Raw genomic sequence first — 22,364 nt, forward strand, 5'->3', positions numbered from 1 at the left:
AGGGTCTGTGGAGTTCGTTTTCTGAAATAAAACCTCCAGGGGACTAATCGCTACAGCTCACCCGAACTTCTGCCGAAGCTTCACAGCACCTGGGGCTGGCAGAGGGTGGGAATCCTCCACCCAGGGGCAGGCTGGGCATGGACCTGGTGACTCCACACCAGAGATTCACAGGGAAAACCCTGAGGCTTCGAGAGGCCACGTCAAGATGGGTCTGAGGGAGGATGGATTTGCTCTTGGAATGACGATGGCCGTGTGTGAGGGGCCCTTGTGTGAGCTGCTGAGGGAGAGTGGTAGCCTTTTTGGAAACAAGTCCATGCTGTCCTTTTTTAGCCTTATTGTCATAAAATCATGGAATAGCATGGGTTGGAAGGGACCTTAAAGCTCATCCAGTTCCAACCATAGGCAGGGCCACCTAAATCAGCTCTAAGCCCCATCCAACCTGGCCTTGGACACTTCTGAGATGAGGCAGCCACAGCTTCTCCGGACAATCTGTGCCAGTGCTTGGCCAGCAGAAGGTTCTGTGGCATATAATAATTATAGTGTAAGAGTTTTAACAAGTTGGCCCTCACGGCTGCAGGACTGCTATTTTCTAAATTTTTATCATGGCTGAGATGAGGTCAGTCTCTTCTGCCAGGTAACACGCTACAGGACAAGGGAAACAGGCTTAAGTTGTGCCAGGAGAGGTTTGGTTTGGACTGTTTGAGGTTTAGTTAGAATTATTTGGACATATTGGAAAATTTCTTCACAGAAAGTGCTGTTGAACATTGGCACAGGCTGCCCGGGGCAGCAGCAGAGTCCCCACACAGGAGGGATGTGAGGGCACGGCTTAGCGGTGGTCTCGGCAGCGCTGGGAATGCTTAGGTTGGATCTGTGAGGGTTGACAATGCCGTAGCTCAGCGATTCTAAGCAATCCGGACCCCGGACCCCCTGAGGGTGCCCGGCCGGGACCGCCCCTCCCGCCCCCGGCGGCGCGCGCAGGCGCGGGGCCGGCCCGGCGGCGGCGGGAGCGCGCAGGCGCGGGGGCGCCGCGGGGCCGGTGCGGGCCGGGACGATGGCGGGGCCCAGCCTGCGTCCGCACGTGCACTGGGCACAGCGGCACCGCGAGCTCTTCCTGCGCGTGGACCTCAGCGACGTGCGGGTACGGCTGCGACACGGCGGGGACACCCGGGGACACTCGCCTGCCTGCCGGGGGTGGGGGGCTGACTGACCTGGGGACGCCCGGGAGGGAACACCTGCGGACAGCCGGGGGGTGACTTCTGTGAGGGATTGGGTGTGGGGGGGGGGAGACTCACCTGGGGGACCCCGGGAGGAAATCACCTGCAGGACACCTGAAAGGTCACCTGCGGGACCCCCGAGGGGAAGTGACCTGCGGGACACCCTCGGGGGGGCTCACCGGCGGGCGGGGAGCACCCAGGGGTGACTGACCTGCGGATTCCCCCGGGGCAGCGGCAGAGGGGGGGTCTCGCAGCGGGGCTCGGCGCTCCGGGAAGGGCTGTGCAGGCGTGGGGCCGGCAGTGGGTGCGCTTGACCCCCGCGGGTCCGTAAGCTGCCAGCTAATGCATGTTCTCCCTCCGCAGAACCCGGACATCACCATCACCGACAATGTCCTGCACTTCAGAGGTAGGGGCTCCATCGGGGGGTGTCTCAGCCTGGCCCGCACCCCGGGGCTGCCGCTGTCCCAGTTGTCCCCATCGTGGGGTGCCTGGTTCCCATCAGTGGCAGGAGCCACGGTGCCGGGCACGTTCAGATCTGCCACACTCCCACCCACAGCCCTCTGTGTTCCAGCCCTGGTAACCGCAACAGGCCCTATCTTATCTAACAAGAAAACCCCAACCTCCCCATATTTAAATACCAGTGGAATTTCCATATATCCTTCCCATCCCAAACCCTGGAGATAACTCGCAGCAGTTTTTCCTTTCACAAAGACCTTGTGTGCAATTCTTATCAAGCCTCCACATCAGGAACTAGTGCTCCATTTGGAAACTATAGCAGATCTCACCCTGAAAGATGGGTTTTTTGCAGCTGGACAGATGCACATTCCAGCATCACAGAATTTTTTAAGATGTCTCATTAGGAGCTGCTGCCTCCTTGGTGAGCTGCAGCCAGGCCATTTGATAGGAGGGTGTTGCACATCATGTTCCCTTTGGGATCAGTTTACGGTGTGGAAGGCTGGGAATTAAACATGGTGTGCGGAGTTTTGGAGCCCTTCCGGGGACAGGATCAATGTGGGAGATGACAAATGAACTCTGATAAGTGCCCTTGTGCTGTTGGGAGAGGCTCCCCACATCACCCTCCTACACACACACCCAGCAGCACCCATCTCCCTGGGTGCTCCATTGTGCAGAGGCTGGATCCCCCAGAGGTAGGAGATTTTCAGCTGGATTTCAGTTATCCATGAGCAGCCTTTTGATCCCCTCTTTTGGGAATTTGACACGCTGCCTTCCTGCAGCAGGTACCCTTTTCCAGCGTGGTGCAGACTTACAGCGGTTTTAGCTGACTCCTCCATCTGCCCCTCCAGGCAACATTTTGATGTCTTCCCTGTTATTGTGTGGTTTCCTCTTGCCTCTCAGGAAGAAAGTGCTGTGAATTAGTGTTGGATATTTCTGTGTACAAAGCATCCTTTGCAGGTGGAGCGTGTGGAACCTCGCACTCACTGTCAATTCTTGTCTTTTAGCCCAGGGTCACGGTGCCAAAGGAGACAACATCTATGAATTTGAGATCGAATTCCTCGAGCCAGTCGAGCCTAAAGTAGGTATTTTTACTTCTCTAATTCTTGCAAAGAAAAAGTAAATTTTGAAGAACTTGAAAGGAAAATGGCTGTGCATGAAGTTCCCAATATACTGTTTAAATTTTTCTGGTAACTCTGTAACAGCCATTGTGGCAGTCCTGTGTGCTATTGTGTTGTCTTAATGCAAATCACCTCTCTGGAGCTGGTGTTCACATGGACCAGCTTTAGTAGAGGCTTGTCACTTGTTACACAGCAGCTGTAAGTTTTTTAAAGGACTTAAAGCAGCAAAATAATGGGAGAATCTGGCACTGTGTTGTCTGATGTAACTTTGACTGGAGATCAGGGGAATATTGTGCAGTCAGTGTGATATTACATGGCTTCTGTTGTAGCTGGACAAAAGAAGAGAGTCAGGAGAATTTGTATTTCTGGCTTGAGCAGATTTCTTAGGTTGTGATATGTTGTGGCTCCTGTTGCAGAAATCCTTCCTTAATTCCTTTTGCCGTCTGAGTGGAAAGAGCTTGGCTCGAAGATCCGTCCCTCTGTGTTACTCACAGGTGGCTGTGAGGTCTGTCCCTTCCTCTCAGAGCTGTTAGGGGCACAGGAGGACTTGGGCTTTGCTCCTGGGGCAGGATTCGTGCTGCTTGTTCCTGGCTGAGTTTGGGATAGCTCCAGTCACACCAGGAGCCACCGTTCACCTCTGCTCTTTGGCAGGGAAGGAGACCATTGGAGGGTGAATTTCCAGGCTCTGTCAGCAGGCACGTTTCTGCCGTGGCTCCTGCCAGCTGTGGAGTGGCAGACAGCAAACAGCTCCTGGTTCCAGGGTCTGGTCACTGCCTTGTCATCTGCCTGGCCCACGGTGTGGGAGAGGTGCCTGTCTCAGCCTGTGCCTGTCTCCTGTGCTGGCAGACACAGGCTCTGCTGTGAGCCAGGCCTAGCAGGCAGGTCCTTGCCTCTGCAGAGCAGCCTCCTTCCAAAAATCATCACTCTGAGTCACTGTGGAGGGACTGGAGAACAGACTGAACTCGGTGTAACTACAGACAGTCAGGGCCAGGGAGTATCACAATCCAGGCTTTTCTCCTTTAGTTTTGATGTACCCTGTGAGTTCCCCTTGCTGGTGCCAGGCTGGCCAGCAGTGAGAAATGGAGCCTGTGGCAGGCAAGGACGAGGCGTGGTAACTGTAAATTACAGCTGCAGCCTTCAGATGTCTGAGGAGCATCCAGCCAGCCTTGACAGAGCAGAGCTGGTGTAACGTGCTCAGTTTGGAGTGCAGCTCCTGCAGCAGTCTCAGCTGGTCTGAGAGGCAGGGCCACGTGGAGCAGCCTCGGTGGTCAGAAGGGTGGGCTCCAGGGTGCCGTGGGCTCCAAGGTGACAGTGCCATGGGCTCCAAGGTGACAGTGCCGTGGGCTCCAAGGTGACAGTGCCGTGCTCTCCAAGGTGACATGGGCTCCAAGGTGACAGTGCCGTGGGCTCCAAGGTGACAGTGCCGTGCTCTCCAAGGTGACGTGGGCTCCAAGGTGACGTGGGCTCCAAGGTGACAGTGCCGTGGGCTCCAGTGTGATAGTGCTGGGCTGCCACTCTCAGGTGGGATGGCAGTGACCACACTGCTGGTCTCTCAGCTCACCTTGTCTCCAGGTGTTCCCTAAGGCTCTTAGCTCCTTGTCTCACTGCAGCAGGTGTCACATGGGGTCCCCTGTTCAGACATGCACCTGTGGCTGCTGGCAGTGTTATTTTTACTGCTGGCTAGAGGAGGTGGGTGGCTCACTGTACTAAGTGCAAGAAGGTGTAAAGCCAAGATCAGGGGTTCTGAATAAGAAGGCTGGCACTGGGGTCTCTGCTAGCTCTGTGGTGGGATGCAGTGGTGCTGTGATATGGGCAGGCTGCTCGTCAAGTCCTGCAACCATCACAGCTGCCATCTTCAAGTGGACTGCCCTTTCCTTCTGTGCCTTGGGTGGCAGAGAAACGTTTGTGCTACAGCAGTTGTGTCATCCCTCCTCCTTGATAAGGGGAGCTTGGGTATCAACTCAGTCTCAGAGCTTGTTTCTTCAGACTTTCACTGATGTGTCTGCCCCCAGCCTGTGTGCAGGATGACCCAGAGGCAGCTGAACATCACTGTGCAGAAGAAAGAGAGTAACTGGTGGGAGAGGCTGACCAAGCAAGAGAAGCGCCCGCTCTTCCTGGCGCCCGATTTCGACCGCTGGTTGGACGAGTCGGATGCTGAAATGGAGCTGAAGGAGAAGGTCAGTCCTGTGGGCACCTGTAGCTTGTGCTGACAGTTACAAAGAAAGGACAGCTGTTCTCCTCTGCCTGAACCTGCATTCTTCATTTACCAGTTGCCTGGCATGCTGAGTGTTATTGCTGTTTTATATAGAGTTGGTTAAGTGGTTCAAATTGTCAGCAGGAATTTGGAAATAGCCACATTTCTGGTTAGAACTGGAACTGGAGGCTGTGTGCTGGCTCCTTGCATGTGCCCCTTGCCTGGTGTCCTGATCCATAGAGGATCATGTCACTCTGCCACGTGGAGCCCAAAGGACTGAGTCCTGGGCATGGTTTGTGTGGGAAGCTGGGATTGCTGAGGCTTTCCTGAGCCCCTGGGCTGGCCCTGCCGCTGCATTCCCACCATCTGGTGAGCTTGAGCAGCTTACTGCGATGGGGAGGTGCAAGATGGACTTGGAAAAGACTTGAACATTCCTGCGAATCCCTTTCACAACAAACACTGCCCTGTTCCCCTCTGCAGCCACGAGAGCACGGAGCAGGGAGGGGCCCTGCAGTGCCAGGACCCAGGAGCACTGGGAAAGGCAGGCAGAGAACCTGGGCTGGATGTTCTTTGTTCTCTTCAGGTTACTGGTGGGTCATGCAAGAAACAGCACAGTCATAACTGAGAATTAACACAGAAAGCAGAGGCTTTTTCAGCAAAAGCATCTAATTACCAGAACAAACCACATGGTGAGGGCAGGATAACTGGTTAACACCCTCTGGCTTTTACTGTACTTTAATTTCTGGGTGATGAATGTGCTGTTTTATGCTGGTGAAAATTCAAACCTTCTAGCTACTAGCTGCTTGGCTGAGTTTTAAATCCACTAGCTTTGCAGTAGTATAGTTAACAAATCGCTTGCTAATTACAGTAAGTCTTTAAAACCTTATCCTTCATCTTAAGGAAGAAGAAAAGATTAACAAAATGAAAATAGAATCCAGAGTCCCAAAGGACCGTAAGTAACTGCATCTCTTTAGTGGGTAAAGTGGGATTTATAAAGTTTGTTCACACTTTGTGAACCTCGACTCGTAAGGAGCAATTTTAAGTGGCTTTGTGTATCTTGAGGGGGATCTTTATATTGTGAGCTATTAGAAATTTAATAAAAATGGACTGAAGTTCCCAAGGAATGTCAAAAATCTAACTACCAAGAACTGAGTTCTGGCAGAAGCAGAACCCCCAGTGCACCAAACGATGCTTTTATCACAATCAATAACTTCCCTTTTCCTTGTAAGCTTTATTCTCAGAAAGCCTGGTTTGCAGCTCTGTTACCATTGTACTCTGCTCACCTGATGTATTTATTGTTGATTTTAGCTTTCAAACACCTGAAGAAGGGATACCTGGTCATGTATAACCTTGTACAGTTTTTGGGATTCTCTTGGATTTTTGTGAACATGACAGTACGACTGTTCATCTTAGGAAAAGGCAAGTAATGAGCACTGCTTTATTTATATTGGAGGATTTGAGTTGATTCTCAGTGTTGTTTTTAAGACTTTTTAAATAGCAGAATCTAAAGGGAGACATATTTAGGAACGCAACCATGAGTGCATTGCCAAAGAGCACAAGGAAAGCCTTTCAAAGGTCATCAAAGTGTCAAGGGCAGGAAAATACTGTCCCCTTGTAAATCACAGCTGTGTACTCTGTGAATGAGACTTGTGCTCTGCCAGGATTGCTTCTAACAAAATCAGCTGAAGCAAAATGTCTCTGTCCCTGCAATGATAATGTTTTTGAAAACGATCTGGACAGAATATTTTGTTTTTGAAGCAAGAACAATCCATTCTGTTGAGGTACAACACCACTGCCTTTTTTGTAAAGCAATTACTGAAATAGCTCTTGATCCTTCTGTGTGTGAAATGGAGCAGCATTTCTGGCCCAACTGCTGTGAGTTCAAGATAAGGCCTATAAAGAACTTACGTAATTATGCATCATGTTTTTCTCAAATATAACTAGAATCCTGTTATCAAAGCTGTGCTGCTGCACCAGCTTCCCGAACATGGAAATTCAGTTGTTCTCTAAAATGATTGGTTTCCTGTGTCTTACAGATTCCTTCTATGACACATTTCACACTATTTCTGACATGATGTATTTCTGTCAGACCCTGGCATTAATGGAGATCATGAATTCACTGATAGGACTGGTCAGATCACCGCTGATACCTTCTGTAGTGCAGGTAATACTTTTAAATTCTTCTCCCTGCTCTTACGTTTAAAGTAAATGTTTATTTTACACAAGTGTTGAGACTCTCCTAAAACAAGTGATGCAACCTCACTGGCACTGGACTAGAGGATTTCTTATTCACGAGGCAGGAATCCACACTTCCCAGTCTCGGCTGTGACAGGCTGGCTGTCTCCTTCCATCACCTGGGTAAGGGAGTGCAGGAGAGCAGAAGCAAGAAGCTGATAAAAGTACATGGTTTTGATTTGGTGCCAGTGCCCTTTTTATCCTGGTTGTGCTTGTTGTGCATAAAAATGCGATTTAAGACTGGATGCCTTGGATTGTACCTAAATACAGAGCAGGTCACAGCTCAGCTGTGAGTTAGCTGTGAGCTCAGATGTGTGAGGAACAGAAATCTTGTGTTTCTGACAGCAAGGACTTGCCCTTTCTTTTGATGAAGAGTCAACGTTCCTTAATATGTTTTTCTTTAATAGGTATTTGGAAGAAACTTTGTTTTGTTTGTTATCCTTGGAACCTTGGAGGAAATGCAGAGCAAACCTGTGGTGTTCTTCATATTTTATTTCTGGAGTATCACTGAGCTGTTCAGGTTAGTGGGATTTTCTTCCTACCAAGTGTGCACAGAACAAAGTGGCTGTTTCCAATAACTCTGTAAAGAAGATTTTGATCTTTGTATTTTTTTGGAAGAGTTGGCCCCAGAGGGTAAAAGCTCCTTGAGTCATGGACTGTTCAAAGCCTTCCTTCATCTGCCAAAAGCTGAGGCAGGGCTAGAGTCTGAAAGTGATCCGGCCCTGTTGCTTTATTTCTTTGTTGCTTTGAATTTCCATTGTTAAATGAGGTCTTCATCTTTGAAAAGAAGTTATTTTGAAAGGTTTATTAGGCAGCCAGGCCTTCATACTTGTGTTCAGAATGGCCTGAGCTCTGTGAGCTGCCCAAAATCCACGTGTCCATCATCATCCACAGGGACAATGCCTTGAATATTCTTGTGTCATTTGGGAATTGTGTTGAGCACACAGTTTATATACACAAGACTAATTCTAGTAGCGGTTTCCATTTGAAAGTGTTTGTTTCTCCTCACACTGTAGGTATCCCTATTACATGCTTTCCTGCATTGGAATTGAATGGAAACCCCTCACCTGGCTCCGTTACACAGTCTGGATCCCTCTCTACCCCTTAGGGGGCTTGGCAGAAGGTATCTCCTTAAAACAGTCTACTAAACAATGAATTAGAGGCTGGGAAAATAACTCTAATGTCTTTTTTGGCAGCTGGACTTAAAATAGTAAAATAGATCAACAGGTAAATAGATTTGCTTTGAGGTGAACCAAATATAAGCATTTCGTCTTTCGTACCGAATCAAATAATATTTTCGAATTGATATGAAAGAAGTCTTCCTTTTGGAGGAAAGACTCCCTTTCTGGAGGGGGAAGTGAAGGTAACAAAGGCTTTCATGAACAAATGGAACAAGAACAAGGTGCACAGGATGCCAGTGCTCACTTCCCTCTGCTGGGCCTGACTCAGCCTAGCCTGGGTTCGCACCAGCTCCCAGGTCTTGCTATTATCTCGTAAATCACTGCAGAGGACAGGCAGGGGCTTATTGCTGTGTTGCAAACCCGTGTCTGTGAGCCAGGAGGAGCTTTGGGCATTGCCCAACACCGAGCAGGGGAGGAGTGTGCCTGTTTCATTGCTGGGGGTATTTCTGGATGGCAAATCCTGCTGGCACAGGCCCTGGGGCTGCAGCTGTGCGTGAGAACAGAGTCTCACCAGGAGGGTTCACTGCTGCACCCCCTCACAAAGGTGCTTCCCACCCTGCTGCTGTTCAACACCTTCAAAATTGCTGTCATTAATCAGCGCTGGCAAATAAGAAGGGACTATGCACAAACAGTTGGTGTGGGCTGGGTAATTATATATTATATCTGTGCCTGGTAATGATGGTGGCCTTCTGCTTTCAGCTGTCTGTATTGTTCAGTCCATTCCAATCTTCAGTGAAACGGGGAAATTTAGCCTGGGATTGCCAAATCCACTGAACGTCACAATCCAGTTTCCATTTGTGCTTCAAATATATCTTATAGCCTTGTTTTTAGGTAAGTTTTTAATGATATTTCTCAATATTGAAATAAAAAGGCCACTTTCCCCTGAATAACTTGGTTTTTCAAAGAAAATGAAATTCCTGCATCCTGGGGACCATGGCAACACAAAATTGCATTATCCTTGTGGATTGTTCATGTAAATTTGTCAGTGATGGAGGGGAGCTCTGATTAGCCCTCCAAAAAGGTGATCTTGGGTACAAATTAGCAGCATAAACTTGGGTAAAAGGAATAATTTTAGCATGTATTTATAACCATAGTATACTTAGTTTCACCTTTTATGGGCTCTTTGACATTTGGAATGCTGTAGTGGCAATGGAAACATAATTTCAAAGTAAAGTAATTTAGTTAAATGTTGCATTATAATCACAAATGCAATGTGAAGTCACCTTTTTCCAGGAAACAGTATAGAACTCTCTTTAAATAGTGTATTTAAAGAAGAAAACCTGCTTGAGACATACTTGGTTTCTGGTGTTACATTTGTAAACACATTTAACTTTCTTGTACCCACACCCACGCTGGGTATCCACAATCTAATGAGAACATTAAACTGAACTTTCACTGGATTTCTCCTGCTCACAGACATTGCTTAAAGCCACCCTTCAGCTGAGTTTCACTCTGAAATACCTGGTTCATCCTCCTTAGCTCTGCACAGCTGGTGTCACAACTTCTTAAAGGGGACAAACCAGCCTTTACCAAACAGCCTGTGCAGCATCTCCTGCCTCAGCCAGCAAGAAAACACTTCCATTAGCTTTCACTGCTACACACACCCCTAAGTCATTTATTTTGTTGTGTGGTGGTCAGGGTGGTTGGGTTCTGGTATTTTTTCTTTAGATTTGGTACAGCTATTTAGCATAAGAAGATGAAGTGATGTCCTACCTAAACACTTCATTCTTTTCCAGGGGTATTTGTAAACTTCCGTCACCTCTACAAGCAAAGGAAACAGCACCTTGGACCAAAGAAGAGAAAGATGAAGTGAAGCAGGACTGCAATGCTTTCTTATCTCACTTGGGGACAAGATAAGCCTCTAATTCTTATGGTTTTACCCACTGTAGTGCAAAGAATTTTGTAAAATGAAACGACCAGGCTAGATTTCATGATTTCATAGTGAATTCAGGTAACATTCCCTTATACTGGATTTTGTTCCCTTTGCATCATCTATGCATGGCATTTACCATTGAACATTTAAACTTGTATCCTGTCAACCAGCATATTAGAAAGAAATCCTATTATCTGCATATGATATGCTTATAATCAGTGGAGCAGCACTAACTAGAAATAGTGTTTATCTTTTAATTGGAGATTTGCTCTTTCAATATTGCATGCAGATAGGGCTTCTGATGTGGGATATGCTCTTAGCTGGCCCCTGCTGTTCCTGGGAGGCATCTTGATGGCAGGAGGAGGCACAGTCTGAGGCCACTGTGCAGTGTTTGGGTGTTTAGCAACCACTGGGATAAACTTGCTCAGCACACACCCCTCCCCTTTCTTCTGCAGCATTATTGATGGTGAAGAATTAAAACTGGAAGTAGATAATGCTGATTTAAGTGCTTCCAACTTGCTTCTAGTTGAGCCTTAACAGAATAGGAGCTCTGTGTGGACCACAGCAATGTGTATTCCTGTAGCAACACATCCTATCCAGTCATTAGGGAAAGGAAGCTGTCCCTGAGGGCAGAAACGCTCTCCTGGTTGGTAGAGCAAGCACTGAAACGTAACGAAACAAGAGAGCATAGGTACCAGCTTTCCCCTGGCACGTGAACCCCACCAGAACTCCATCCAACCCATGCAGATGGAGAATGTGGAATTCCCATGGGAAATGGGGCCCCTCTGATCCGTCCTGGTGGGGCTGTGGCTCCTGTATTTACAGCCTTCAGCAAGGCAGCAAAGTCACTTTTCTACCTGCATTTGGGGTGCAGCAGAGGAGTTGGTGTGTGTGGTTTGACTGGTCCCTGGGGGATGGAGCAAGGCATCAAATAAACCGTATTATTTAGACAGCACTTATCAAATCTTAGTAAGGGAGGTCCCACACAGGGTTTGAAGGACCCTCTTCTCTTTGCTTGCTTTAACCACCACCACCACAGCAAAGCTCCCCCCACATTTCAGGTCAGCTGCTGTCTCACCTGGAAACCTCTGGCTCAACTGACTTTATTTCAGCATGTCCTTCTTCACACCGACCTTCCCGTAGCTAATCCCAGATTCCTCTGGCCTCCTTAACCCAGTTCAGAAATGAACAGAAATTTACTCTAAACTGTACTGTGGTTATGAACAGGTTCTTTCCCAACTGCCACTGCCCAGGGCACTGCAGAGCAATGCCAGCAATCCAGAACAGACACTGAAGCTGAGATTAGCTTAGTGCCATGTTACTCTTTATCTTTTTCTACTGTAAAACAATATGAACCCTGCAGAAAATTATTTTATATATATTAAAAGTAACAAACAGCAGAAGGTTTGTGATACAGACCCCGTGCTTGTTACTGTAAATGAACTAGTGTTATAAGGAGACTTTAACAAAGAAGCAGTACAAGCTCCATGCTGCATTTCACAAATTGTGTTCTGTCAACAAGAGGCGTGATACAACTTCTCTTGAGGAGAAGCACAGCCTACTTTACTCAGGAGAGTTGAGCACTATTTACACAATATTTCACTTAGCACACACTGTACCTATGTTTGAAGTATGTGAAAGGGTTGAATTAGCTGAGTAACAGAACAGCAAGGATCACTTTCATACTTTAATTTCTCCGCTGGGCATTTAAACCTCTGTTATGAAATCTGTATGTACTCATCAGTGAAATTGTGGTACCTAGTGCAAGCTGTCATGGATCTTACACTACTGAATTTTAGTCCTTCAGAAAGAATGTGTTTCTATTAATAAAGATTTACAACCAAAATTTTGCTTTAGTTCAGTTGTTTGTTCTTTCAAATTATACAGCTTTCTGAGAAGTTGTATAATTTGTTTATCTAACTTAAGATAAACAGCCTTCACCAGGTCGGTGTTTTGGACCACACAGCCTGGTTGCTATGAAAATGGAACAATTCCAACTCAAATTTTCATGAAGAATTACTCTTTATTTGTATTATGCAAATAGAAAACCATGTGTCCCAAGATCGAGTTACTTTCAGAAGCATAAGCACTGCACTGCAAGTGATAATGCTCAGTACAAAGTCAGGGCCAACACCCCAAAATCAGCTCTGTATCTGATCGTGCAGGGTGCTTCTCACACCTTTCTTTAGACTAATTAAGTTGATGTTTAAAGTGTAGTAGCTGCCTTTTAGGATACTTTCACCAGAGATTTCAGTTACATAGTAACTGCATTTTGGGGAGGCAAAAACCCAAGAGCTGCCTCCAATGGCATTTTTTTTCTCTCCTCCCATGTACCAAATAACTCCCACCCATCATCCAACACCATCACTGGGTTTGGAACACTTTCCACAGTTTCCAGGTCTGACTAAAAGCCACCACAAACGAGCTACGTTTGTTTAGAGAGCACTGATGCAAAACTTCTCCGTTCGGATAGGAAGCGACTGAACAGGCCCTACAAAATAAACAGAATAAAATTTGAACCACTTGAACCTTAATCTCGAGAAGCTTCCAAAACGGAGACTTCACATTCTCTCGGTGCTGCTACTGGAAAAGTCTGTCTGCAGAGGAGCAATGTTGTGATCGTAGGCAGCGTACTCCGAGGCTCCGGTGCTGGCCACTTTGAGCTGCTGGGCCGCGTGTGTGAGCTGGAAGGCGGCGTCGGGGTGGGCGGTGTCGGGGAGCAGCGTGCACTCCCGCTCCAGCATGTCTGCCACGCCCTTCAGCAGCTCCAGGAAGCCGAAGGCCAGAGCTGCCTTTCGCAAACGATTCAGCTCCTGCAAAAGACACAAAGCTCCTTTTAAAGCCGCTCTGAGCCTCGACATCAAAGGTTTGCTACATCTGTCTTTAAAGGTGATGTTACAGTGCAGCTGCTGGGAACTGCACAGCTGCTCATGGATAGAAATCGGGGCTGAAGATGGTAACGGTGGTCTTCCCTTGATCCTCTCCTATAAACCTCCACTTGTTCCTTTTGTGCATTCAGCTATTGTACCTGCTCTGTCTGTGCCCCAGCAGGGCTCCAGCTTAGGCTTCACTGACTGCTGCCTTTAACCACAGTGTCCAGTAAAATGTAGATACATCGATTTTTCTTCCCTATAAACAGAACAGTGCTTATGTGCACTTAGGCAGGGTATGCATCCATCAAGTCTCTGGAGGCTGCAATACCAAACTGCTTCAGCACTAAGCTTGCAAGAGGAATAATTACATCCAGCCACAGTTTATGGATCATTATGGTGTGGCCAAATGTGCCTGGAACTTTGTCTTTCTCTGCTTCAGTTCTAGGTAAAATGGAGGAGACATTTTCAGGACTCAGAATGACATCTGTGTCTCTTCTCCTCTCTGATCCCTCAGTTAATTTCTGCCTGGACAGCAGCATAAAAGCTCACCAAGAAAGCAGCAGAGGTCATGAGGGGCACTCGTGACATGACACATCTGTGCCAGAAGATGTAGTGCCAGACCATTGAAATGAGACCCCCTTGTCTCACCTAACCAGTCGAAGTTTTTGCAGAGTACTGCAAGCCTGAACAGAACACACAGTGTGGGTTCCTCTGTCAACTGCACCACCACACTACAGAGCCAGCCTGGAATGTTACTCACTTTATAGAAGGTTTGTGTTTTTTCAGGGAGTTTCCTTGCGTTTCTCAAGATCTTCTGTACATCTGTCTGCAGAAAAAAAGAAAACAAAAATCTTGGCAGCTTCTGGGGGAAGCTGCAGAACAACCCCCAACTCTTTATGGATAAATTATCCTGACCATTGACAAGACTCCGTCTCACAAAGGCTGAAAAAGAACTGGTAATTATACTAAATCCAATAAACCAAGCCAGATGCTCCACTGGAGACACAGCTCTCATTAAACAAGTTATGCTTTCTGATTGCATTTTAATCATGACATTGCAAAGAGGCAGTGTTTATAAAAATGAAAGAAAAGCAATAAAGCAATTACATTAAATGGGCAAGACATGCACAGAGTGCAGTTCCTGCTGAGATGGCTCCTGCTGCCCCAGGTAAAGCTGCACAACCTGATCATTACCTGGAGGCCACTGGGTTTGATCCACACTGTGACGTTCTGAGCGTAGCTGCGCTTGTTCTTGGGCTGCAAAGGGAAAGGGCTCTTATTGTCATCCTCCCCATAAGGATTTTCTTTTGCGTCTGGGAGAAAAAACAAATCATACATTTAGCAATTAAGAATTGCCAAGATCATTCACACAACATTGAATGTGCGAGAGTTACTCAGAGGAGTGTGACCAGTACCTGAAATGGGGCCAAGCTGTGCCATCTTCCCCAGCCATGGCAGGGGCTCAGGACCAGGTTCAAAGAGTGACATCATGAGGTTTGATTTCTTCTTGCTATCAGCTTGTGAATAAAGCATTCCATACCACTCTGGCCTGTGGAAAAGAGCAAACCCTCAAAGGCTGAAAATCTTCCAGCCCTCTGCCTAGAATGTGCCTCCCTCTCACTCTGTGGAGGCTCAATGTTTGCAATTTGTACTGACAGAAACAAATCTGCAATTAAAAATCCACAGCTTACTCTAGCAGTGCAGAGCTCTGCACAGAATACAGATATAAATAAGCATAATTTATAAATAAAGCCTAAATGAGCAAAGTAAGAGATTTTTCAGGCAGACATCCAGCTCCATACCCCAACTGGACGAGAGCCACCATGCCTTCCACTTTCAGGCTGCCATGTAATAAAACACAGAAGTTGGGGATTTTCCCAGCAATCTGATTAGCTGAATTCTCATCTTCAGTGTCATCTGTGATCCCAGGTCCCACCTCATCCCCCTCTGGGGAAGAATCAAAGCAAACAAAGAGAAAACATGAGAATGAATTCAAACACACCAGTTCTGTTTCCATGACACCGCCTGCAAGAGTTAATTAATACCTCTGTAGAACAAACAGCTGCAGAACGAACTGCTGGGGCAAAGTGGCGCAATAATGATACATAAATATTCCACTGCATTGTACTCAAGGGCATTAAATATTCATCTTGCACCACAAATTTCATGGCTCATTATTATTCTGAACTGTAAGTTTAGCATGTTCTATTAATAATGATGTTGTAAGGATCCCGGTCCCTCTGTGAACTTCCCACAGAACACGGTATGGAAAGTAAGAGAGCTTGTGGCCAAGGTTTTAATTATAATGCAGTCACACAAATATGACATCTGGTATTTTGATAAAGCAGAAAACCTGTGCTTGCAGTCTAAACCACACTACAAGGGAAGCTTAAAGTAGTTTTTGCAGAAACAAACCCAACTTGCTCACCTCTGTTAAGTGCAATGGGCAGTACCAAGTGTCTGGACAAGACAGGAGGGCTGGAAATGTCTGCAATATCTACAAACCCAACAATTTCTAGATCTGCAGGGAGACAAAAGATGTAAATCAGATTTAAGACAGTTTAATCCATATTTGGAAATGTATTCAGAGGCAATTTAACCTAACCACTTCTTACAGCACCAGGTTTTCTGAAGCCATGACTAAAGGCAGCCCAAGAGAACTCAAACTCAACTGGAGTGTGAAGGTGTTAATAAGTTAGAAATACATAAACCACAATTTGGAAGATGATTTTCAGCACACACAGCTGCCCACGAGTTGTGCTGCTGGACAGTTACAGAACTGGGCACCTTGATAGTTACACTGAACACAATCCACTGCTGTCTTATAAATTCCAAACGAGAAAGATCAAACACCTGCTGCTCATGGGAGCTGTGTCCACTAACAGGAGGGCTGGGAAGGTTTTTCTTTGCACAGTTGTTTTTAAAAATAATCTCTCCTCCCTGAAGCTCATGAGGGTGTTCATGGAAAGCAGCCTGTGGCTGTCTTCCAGTCTCTACCCCTCGAAATTGGCACGCTGAGCTCTGAAAGTGCCTCTGCCCTTTAACCACATAAACATGGATGAAACACGATGATATTTTTGTTCCCTGGTGTCACACACACACACCAAAAAATCACACAAGCAGAGACTGATCCTTGCAGAGACAAAGTGGAGGAAGCAGTAACTACACAGGATCAGAGGTGGTAGTGAAAGGGCAGAAATCAAATGGATTTTAGTGAAAAAGCAATCAAAGATTTGTTACCTGTATTAATGGCTTTAGGAATGGGGTCTATTTCCTCATCTATAATGAAAGGCTCTGGTCTGGGAAATACTTGCACATCAGATGTTAAGTGGCCACACTTGAGGACAGCATGGAATGGTGTATAAGCCAGGTCTATTAGCTTTCTAGAACACAGGTATTAAGGAAAATATAATACACATCAAATGAAAACAGTTTGTCTAAAGCAGGCTAATTTAGCTCCCAAACATTTTTTAACTACAGTTAATTCAATAGTTCTAGTGTTGCTAAACTATGAAACAAAGCAGCATTATCCCACTCATGGCAAATGAACAGTAATTATGGAAATTACTGTCTTCTATCTGCCAAGCACAAACAGATGCTATGGTTTGGTTACAACGACTAAAATAAATATTGACCACAACCAGTGAAGGCCGAGATGAAATTACAGCTAACAAGATCATAAAATAATAATAATAATAAAAAAAGAGTTTAATTAGAACATCTCATATCACCAGATTTCTTCTTGTGTTTGTTTTCCTTTTGAGATACCAACTGGGGACCTTCCCAAAGGTCTGTTATGTACAAGAGTGCTCACCCAAACATGGACTGCACGTTCTTCAGGCACAGGGGGCCATCGATGGTGAAAATCTGCCCTTCCCCATTGTTTAAATCAATGAGCCGTTCCAGGCAGTCTAAGGAATCTGTGCTTTGAAGCTGCAGAAAAATAAAGGGAAACGTTTTTGTTGAGTGTTCTTTTTGTTCTCTTTTTGTACTAACCAGTATTTTTAAAGAAAATACACACAACACAGCAAAAAGCATCTGATTGGATGCTCCCATGATTTTTTTTGTTCTCTCTCTCCTTTCCAAATAAACCAACATTCTTTGTCTCTATTAAGTAATAAGAGAATGTTATTTCTCTTATCAGAAATAGATGATTTATTTTAAATATTTTCCCAGTTATTTTGAGATTAAAACACTGCTTCAATCAAACCAGCTTAATCAAAAGGATCATCCTTGAGAGATACCATGAAGCTGAGGTATCTCATTGCTGCCTGAGCAGAAAACCCTTCTCTGTGAAGGACACAAGAATACAGGTGTCAAGTCAAAAGCAATGCCATTAATACAATTTAATCTTAGGAATATCAGTCAAATGGCCTTCTTTTTAAACAGTGTTTATGCAGCAGAACTCTAACTCCTGTGACGATTTTTTAAGCTGGGATTGAAATTCGCAAGAGAAGGAGGAAGGAGGAAGGAGGAAGAAAATTGACACCTTTCCTTCAAAACTAAGGGAAGCTGGTTTGAACACTGGCTTGGAGACTTCAGTTTTCCCCTCTCACATTTCTACACAAAGCTACTGCATTTTAAGCGTTGAGCATCTTTGCAACGCAAGTCATTTATTCAAGAATTTAACTGTAGATTAAAAAGAGCCCCAAAAGCATTCAAGATAATTAATGCAGCAGTAATATAAACAGAGAAATTAAAATTCCGTAACATTCCCCAGGGACAAACTGACACGACTTACAAACACAATAATGCAGTAACAGCAGATAATAACAGTGCAATAATAAACCTTAAATTCTCTTTCACCCAACAACCAAGCACCGGAATGTCAACTAAACCTTAAGCACAAGAACATCACCTCAATGTCTTGTGCTGACCCGGTCGTTAGTTCAGAGAAAACCAACAACGACCCAAGGCCAACAAAGAACAAAGCTCACCTCTTCCAGGTTGGCCATGCACATGACGTAGAGCTTGGACGGGAAGGGGAAGGGCAGCGGGAACCTGTTGCTCTCGCTGCGCTGGCTGTGAGTGGCCAGCGAGTGGCGCAGGGAGCCCCTGCCGATGCCCAGGCAGCCGTCGGTGACCAGGACAACCTGCGGGGACAGGGGACACGGGAGACAATTCCCGCTGCACCGGGCACCCCAACACCCGCACGCTGCGCGCCCGACATTTCTGACTCCGAAGGGATTTTAGCCTGCTGGCAGTGCTGACTGCTTCCCTAGGGAAAAGTTCTCGGGAAAGCCTCTTCTCAAAACAATCTTGGCCAAACAACTATCCTTTCTCAAAACCACCTTTCTCCAGGTGGTGGTTTGCTGTTTCTCTAGTTTCACCAATGGGATTAGAGAGGTGTCGTTCCTGTTCACCAATCGTGTCAAGTCTGTATGGGAACACCTTATAAAAGGTGGTAAGAATTAGACAATAAAGCCTTCTACACTCTTTGCCTACTGAAATACTTGGAGTCTTTTGTCTTTCTTTCATGTCCATGGACAGCACATCACCTTCCTGCTCTCACTCAAAATCCCCGCTCCCACCCGATTTCCTGCACTGAGCTGGGCAAAGAGCTGTGAGCAAAATTTCCAGGGGGGAAAAAAAAACCCAAAACCAACCCACATAAAGGAGAAATTGAAGATTGAACCCTCGTGATTTACACGGTGTGCATGGCAAATGAACGTTTCCTTGGCATTTTGAATCTCATACATTTCATTTTGAAGTGTACACTAGAAGCACGGTGGCCACACAGCCAAAAAACAGCCTCTTGCTGTCGGGCTCGAGGGTTCCAGGTTTATTTCTGGATGGATGATAAAGCCTATTTCCTCTGCAGAACCTCAAAAAAGGGTAGTTTTAGTGACCTTAATTCTTTGCAAACGCAGCTGCAGCATGCTCACATTTTGCAGCAGAACGACTATAGCAAAACCACACACTTTTCCATTCAATTGCACATCCAGAGTCGATCCTTGAGGAAATCTGCACTAATTACACTGAATAATGGGATTATTTACACTCAGCTGTTACCCAGTCACTTCCAGAGGAGGAAAAGAGCTGCTCCTTCCATGCTGCATGGCAACAGCAGGCATGATTTCTGCCTGGCAGGTAAGGAAAATCCAATCCAATTGAAACTTCGTGTGTAATTGCTACACCCACATTTGCACTCTCCCTTCATCCTCAGCCTCTCTCGCAGTCTCCTCAGGACTGGTGCTCCCCAGTGATGGTTTCCACTACTCCAAGGCTGCACATTCCATTCCCCAGTGCCCCCCACCACCCCAGCTCCTGAAGTGCCAGTAAAACGAGCTATGACACAAATGAGAGACAAAACAGTTGAGGCCTAATCTGTGCTTGGTTTTCACATCTTTCTTGTTCTTTGCTTTGAACGTTTTTTGCTGTTCCAAGGTGCCTTTGGATGATGAAGCACTGCCTAACCAATAAACTCCTATCCTTTTTCTCCTCAAGGAATATTGCTTCAGGCCTCTTCCCAGCTCACTGAGCTGCAAAATCACTGACCTTAACTCAAGTGTTCAGGAAACCAACGGTTAAATCAAACTCTGCCATAAGAGGCAGCAAATGTGGAAGGTTGAGAGCTTGGAGGGCTGAACGGGGTGTGAGCAGCTGCATGGCAAATGACTCACTGGGGAGAGAACTCACACCAAAACACACTCAGCAGCAGCCCCACGCTGTTGGCTGAGTGCTGGAATTGTTACAAGCCCTGGAAAGCATCAAGGACTGGAGGGGAGAGGCTCCTGCATGTGGGGCTACACCCTTTCCAAATGGAGTGAGGCTCCTGGGACAGCAGACTGCATCCAGATCAAACACCAGGCCTGCACAACACTGCCCCTGAGACACATTTTATAATCCATTCCACTACAATAACACATTGGGCAGGAAACAGGCTCTTTTTTTGTTTTCTGCTGAATATGTTTATAAAGATCACCTTCTGTTCATATTGCAGGTTTAGCCAAAATACGAATTCTTTGTGTTTTTGCAGCACAGAACTTTGTGTTTTTTCTCACATGCCTGAGAATGTTTCAAACTTTCAAATTACGTTTACATTTCTATGTGCAACTCACAGGAACAGAATCAATCACAGAATCACGGGACGGGGTGGGCTGGAAGGGGTCTTAAAGATCACCAAGTTCCAATCTCCTTTCCAGGGATAACTAAACATGCAGTGAACTCAAACCAGTGCAATCAGCCATACCTGGCAAGGAATTGCTGCCCCCCATTCCTGCTGCACAATGTTGCAAACCCCCAGCAGCGCCGACTCCAAACAGGTTTTGTCATAATCGTCCATGTTACTCAGGGCTTCCTGCAAAGACAAACACCACAGTCACTGCTGGGGGAATATCCCTGCCAGGAGACACCCAGCAGCCCCTCATGCTTTGAAGGAGCTGTGATATTATCAACACAGCTTTTTAAGAGGGGAAAAAACACCTTTGCACATCTAAAAAAAAAAAAAAAGTGAAAACCTGAGGCAACATCTAACAGGAAACATTTAGCTGAGAAAATCCTCGCAGGTGTCAGAGCAGCTCAAACTTCTCAGAGATTCACAGAGCCCATGGGGAGTTTGTCTCACACGAACTCTTTGGCAGAGAGAGGGTAACAAACCCAAAACTCGCATCTGCATCCAAAAACCAGCTTTTCTCCTAAAAGTGAAAATCTCACACTTAACACAGCATCACCAGGGTGCAGCTGTGAGATGAACTTGCTAAAGGAGACTGGTTGGGCTTCTGGCTTGCAAAACTCCTCGAATGAACTCTTAGGGAAGTGAAAATAAATTGGAGAGGACGCACTGGCACTCTCCTGCTAAACTACAAACATAACAGAGAACAGCTTTTAAAATCTCTTTGCCCAATGGACAAACCTAAACCACGGTGCCCTGTGACAGCAATGTGTCACTTCCTCCTGCCTGGGAGGGTCAGATATAAATGTACAATTGTTACTGGATTCAGAGGCTCCAGGGCCTTACTGCAGTCATGTGAAATTTCACTCTCTCTCCTTTCCATTTCCTTCTCCCAACTTACCACCACATCTGCGAGGCCTAAGATCACTTATTCTCATTCTTGCACTGCTTTGACTTCTACACACTCTCAACAGCAGCTCCTCTCCCCCAAATCTCTCGGCTCAAAGCCTTTCCAAATGGTGCTGTTGGCTGCATCTTTTATCAAGAGCGAACCAACAACTACATGTGAAACCAGGGACATCACAGAACCACCTGGAGAGCTTCATCAGGCAGCCCTTCCCTCCACCCCATTTTTAACTCCATCCCATTTCAGAGTCCATCAGCCACACCCCAGTGCTCACCTGCAAAGTTCAGTGCTCCAAACACACTGATTTCACCTACCCTTAAAACGAGGAGAAACCCACTCAATTCAAGACGCTGTGCACAGGGCGATAACAAATCACACAACTTCACTGTGCTCTGGTGGTGCAATTGGCCGATTTTTAAAAAAAATGTAGAGGGTTTATTGTCTTAAGCGCTCCCACCCCTACCTGGAGCGTGTTGTAGTCTCTCGTGAAAGGCACCATCAGCTCCCAGAGGGATGAAAATACCACCAAGGCCGTGAATTCCAGCTTGTAGTTGGTGGCCATGTGCTCGAAGAGCATGGTGAGCCCGTGGGCAGCCAGGTGCTTGCGCTGGTACTCCTCGGAGCCCTCCACCGACACCGGCCGCGTCATGGACAGCGACACGTCCATCACCACCACCGTGGGCATGGCGAGCTGCTCCTCCGCCGCCCTCACGGACGGGACCAGCCGGGATCGCCTGCCTGCAGCGGGAGGGAAAGGCACAAATCATTAGCGGAGCTGCACTTGTGGAGCCACGCGTCTCGCCCCCTCACGCTGACCCCGGGGAGAAGCGACAATTACCCTTTTCCCCCTCAAAACGTGGCACGCTGAACCCCACACAGCATTTCCAGCCGGGTGCAGCGCAAGGCCCGGAGACAGGAGCCGAGCCTCGCCGGGGAAAGGGCGCAGCCCGGCCGCTCCGAGCGCGGTCGGGCGGGGATCCAGCCCTCCCTACAAGCGTTGGCCCTCAGCGGACTGCCCCCGGAGCGCTCCCGGGCCGGGCCGGGCCGGGCCGAGCGGCGGCGCCGGGCACGGAGCAGGGCGGCGGAAGGGAAATGCCGCTGCACACCGCGGCCCGCCGCGCCGCCATGCGTCCGGCACGGAAAGCGTTCCCCCGGGTGGCGCGGCCCGAGCGGGAAGAGCCGCGCCTCACGCGGCCCCT

The 22,364-nt window shown here is 47.0% G+C and overlaps 2 protein-coding genes across 4 annotated transcripts; one reads left to right on the plus strand and one right to left on the minus strand.

The window, feature by feature from the left end:
* The first annotated feature begins 1,008 nt into the window (after positions 1 to 1,008).
* HACD3 (3-hydroxyacyl-CoA dehydratase 3) lies at positions 1,009 to 12,117 on the plus strand. The gene is made up of 11 exons (XM_040077037.1): positions 1,009 to 1,138; positions 1,578 to 1,620; positions 2,675 to 2,748; positions 4,801 to 4,965; positions 5,883 to 5,934; positions 6,291 to 6,401; positions 7,019 to 7,146; positions 7,625 to 7,737; positions 8,234 to 8,340; positions 9,098 to 9,229; positions 10,135 to 12,117. The coding sequence occupies exons 1-11, from the start codon at positions 1,052 to 1,054 to the stop codon at positions 10,209 to 10,211; spliced, it is 1,089 nt and encodes a 362-aa protein (XP_039932971.1). The 5' UTR covers positions 1,009 to 1,051; the 3' UTR covers positions 10,212 to 12,117.
* Positions 12,118 to 12,274: 157 nt separating this feature from the next.
* INTS14 (integrator complex subunit 14) lies at positions 12,275 to 22,187 on the minus strand. Of its 3 annotated transcripts, none has more exons than XM_040077033.2 (12): positions 22,004 to 22,187; positions 21,629 to 21,903; positions 20,337 to 20,444; positions 18,082 to 18,237; positions 16,959 to 17,077; positions 16,385 to 16,527; positions 15,573 to 15,665; positions 14,947 to 15,091; positions 14,560 to 14,693; positions 14,339 to 14,457; positions 13,905 to 13,970; positions 12,275 to 13,084 (listed from the first exon to the last, which is right to left on the minus strand). In XM_040077033.2, exons 2-12 carry the CDS (start codon positions 21,848 to 21,850, stop codon positions 12,833 to 12,835), a joined length of 1,557 nt encoding a protein of 518 aa, XP_039932967.1. In that variant the 5' UTR covers positions 21,851 to 21,903; positions 22,004 to 22,187; the 3' UTR covers positions 12,275 to 12,832. The 3 variants fall into 3 exon arrangements, with proteins under 3 accessions (XP_039932967.1, XP_039932968.1, XP_039932969.1); XM_040077034.1 differs by lacking the exons at positions 21,629 to 21,903; positions 22,004 to 22,187 and adding exons at positions 20,605 to 20,781; positions 21,224 to 21,357; XM_040077035.2 differs by lacking the exons at positions 21,629 to 21,903; positions 22,004 to 22,187 and adding an exon at positions 21,160 to 21,316.
* Between the last annotated feature and the right edge of the window lie 177 nt (positions 22,188 to 22,364).

This window comes from Hirundo rustica, chromosome 13 (assembly GCF_015227805.2).
Source record: "Hirundo rustica isolate bHirRus1 chromosome 13, bHirRus1.pri.v3, whole genome shotgun sequence".
Lineage (NCBI taxonomy): Eukaryota > Metazoa > Chordata > Aves > Passeriformes > Hirundinidae > Hirundo > Hirundo rustica.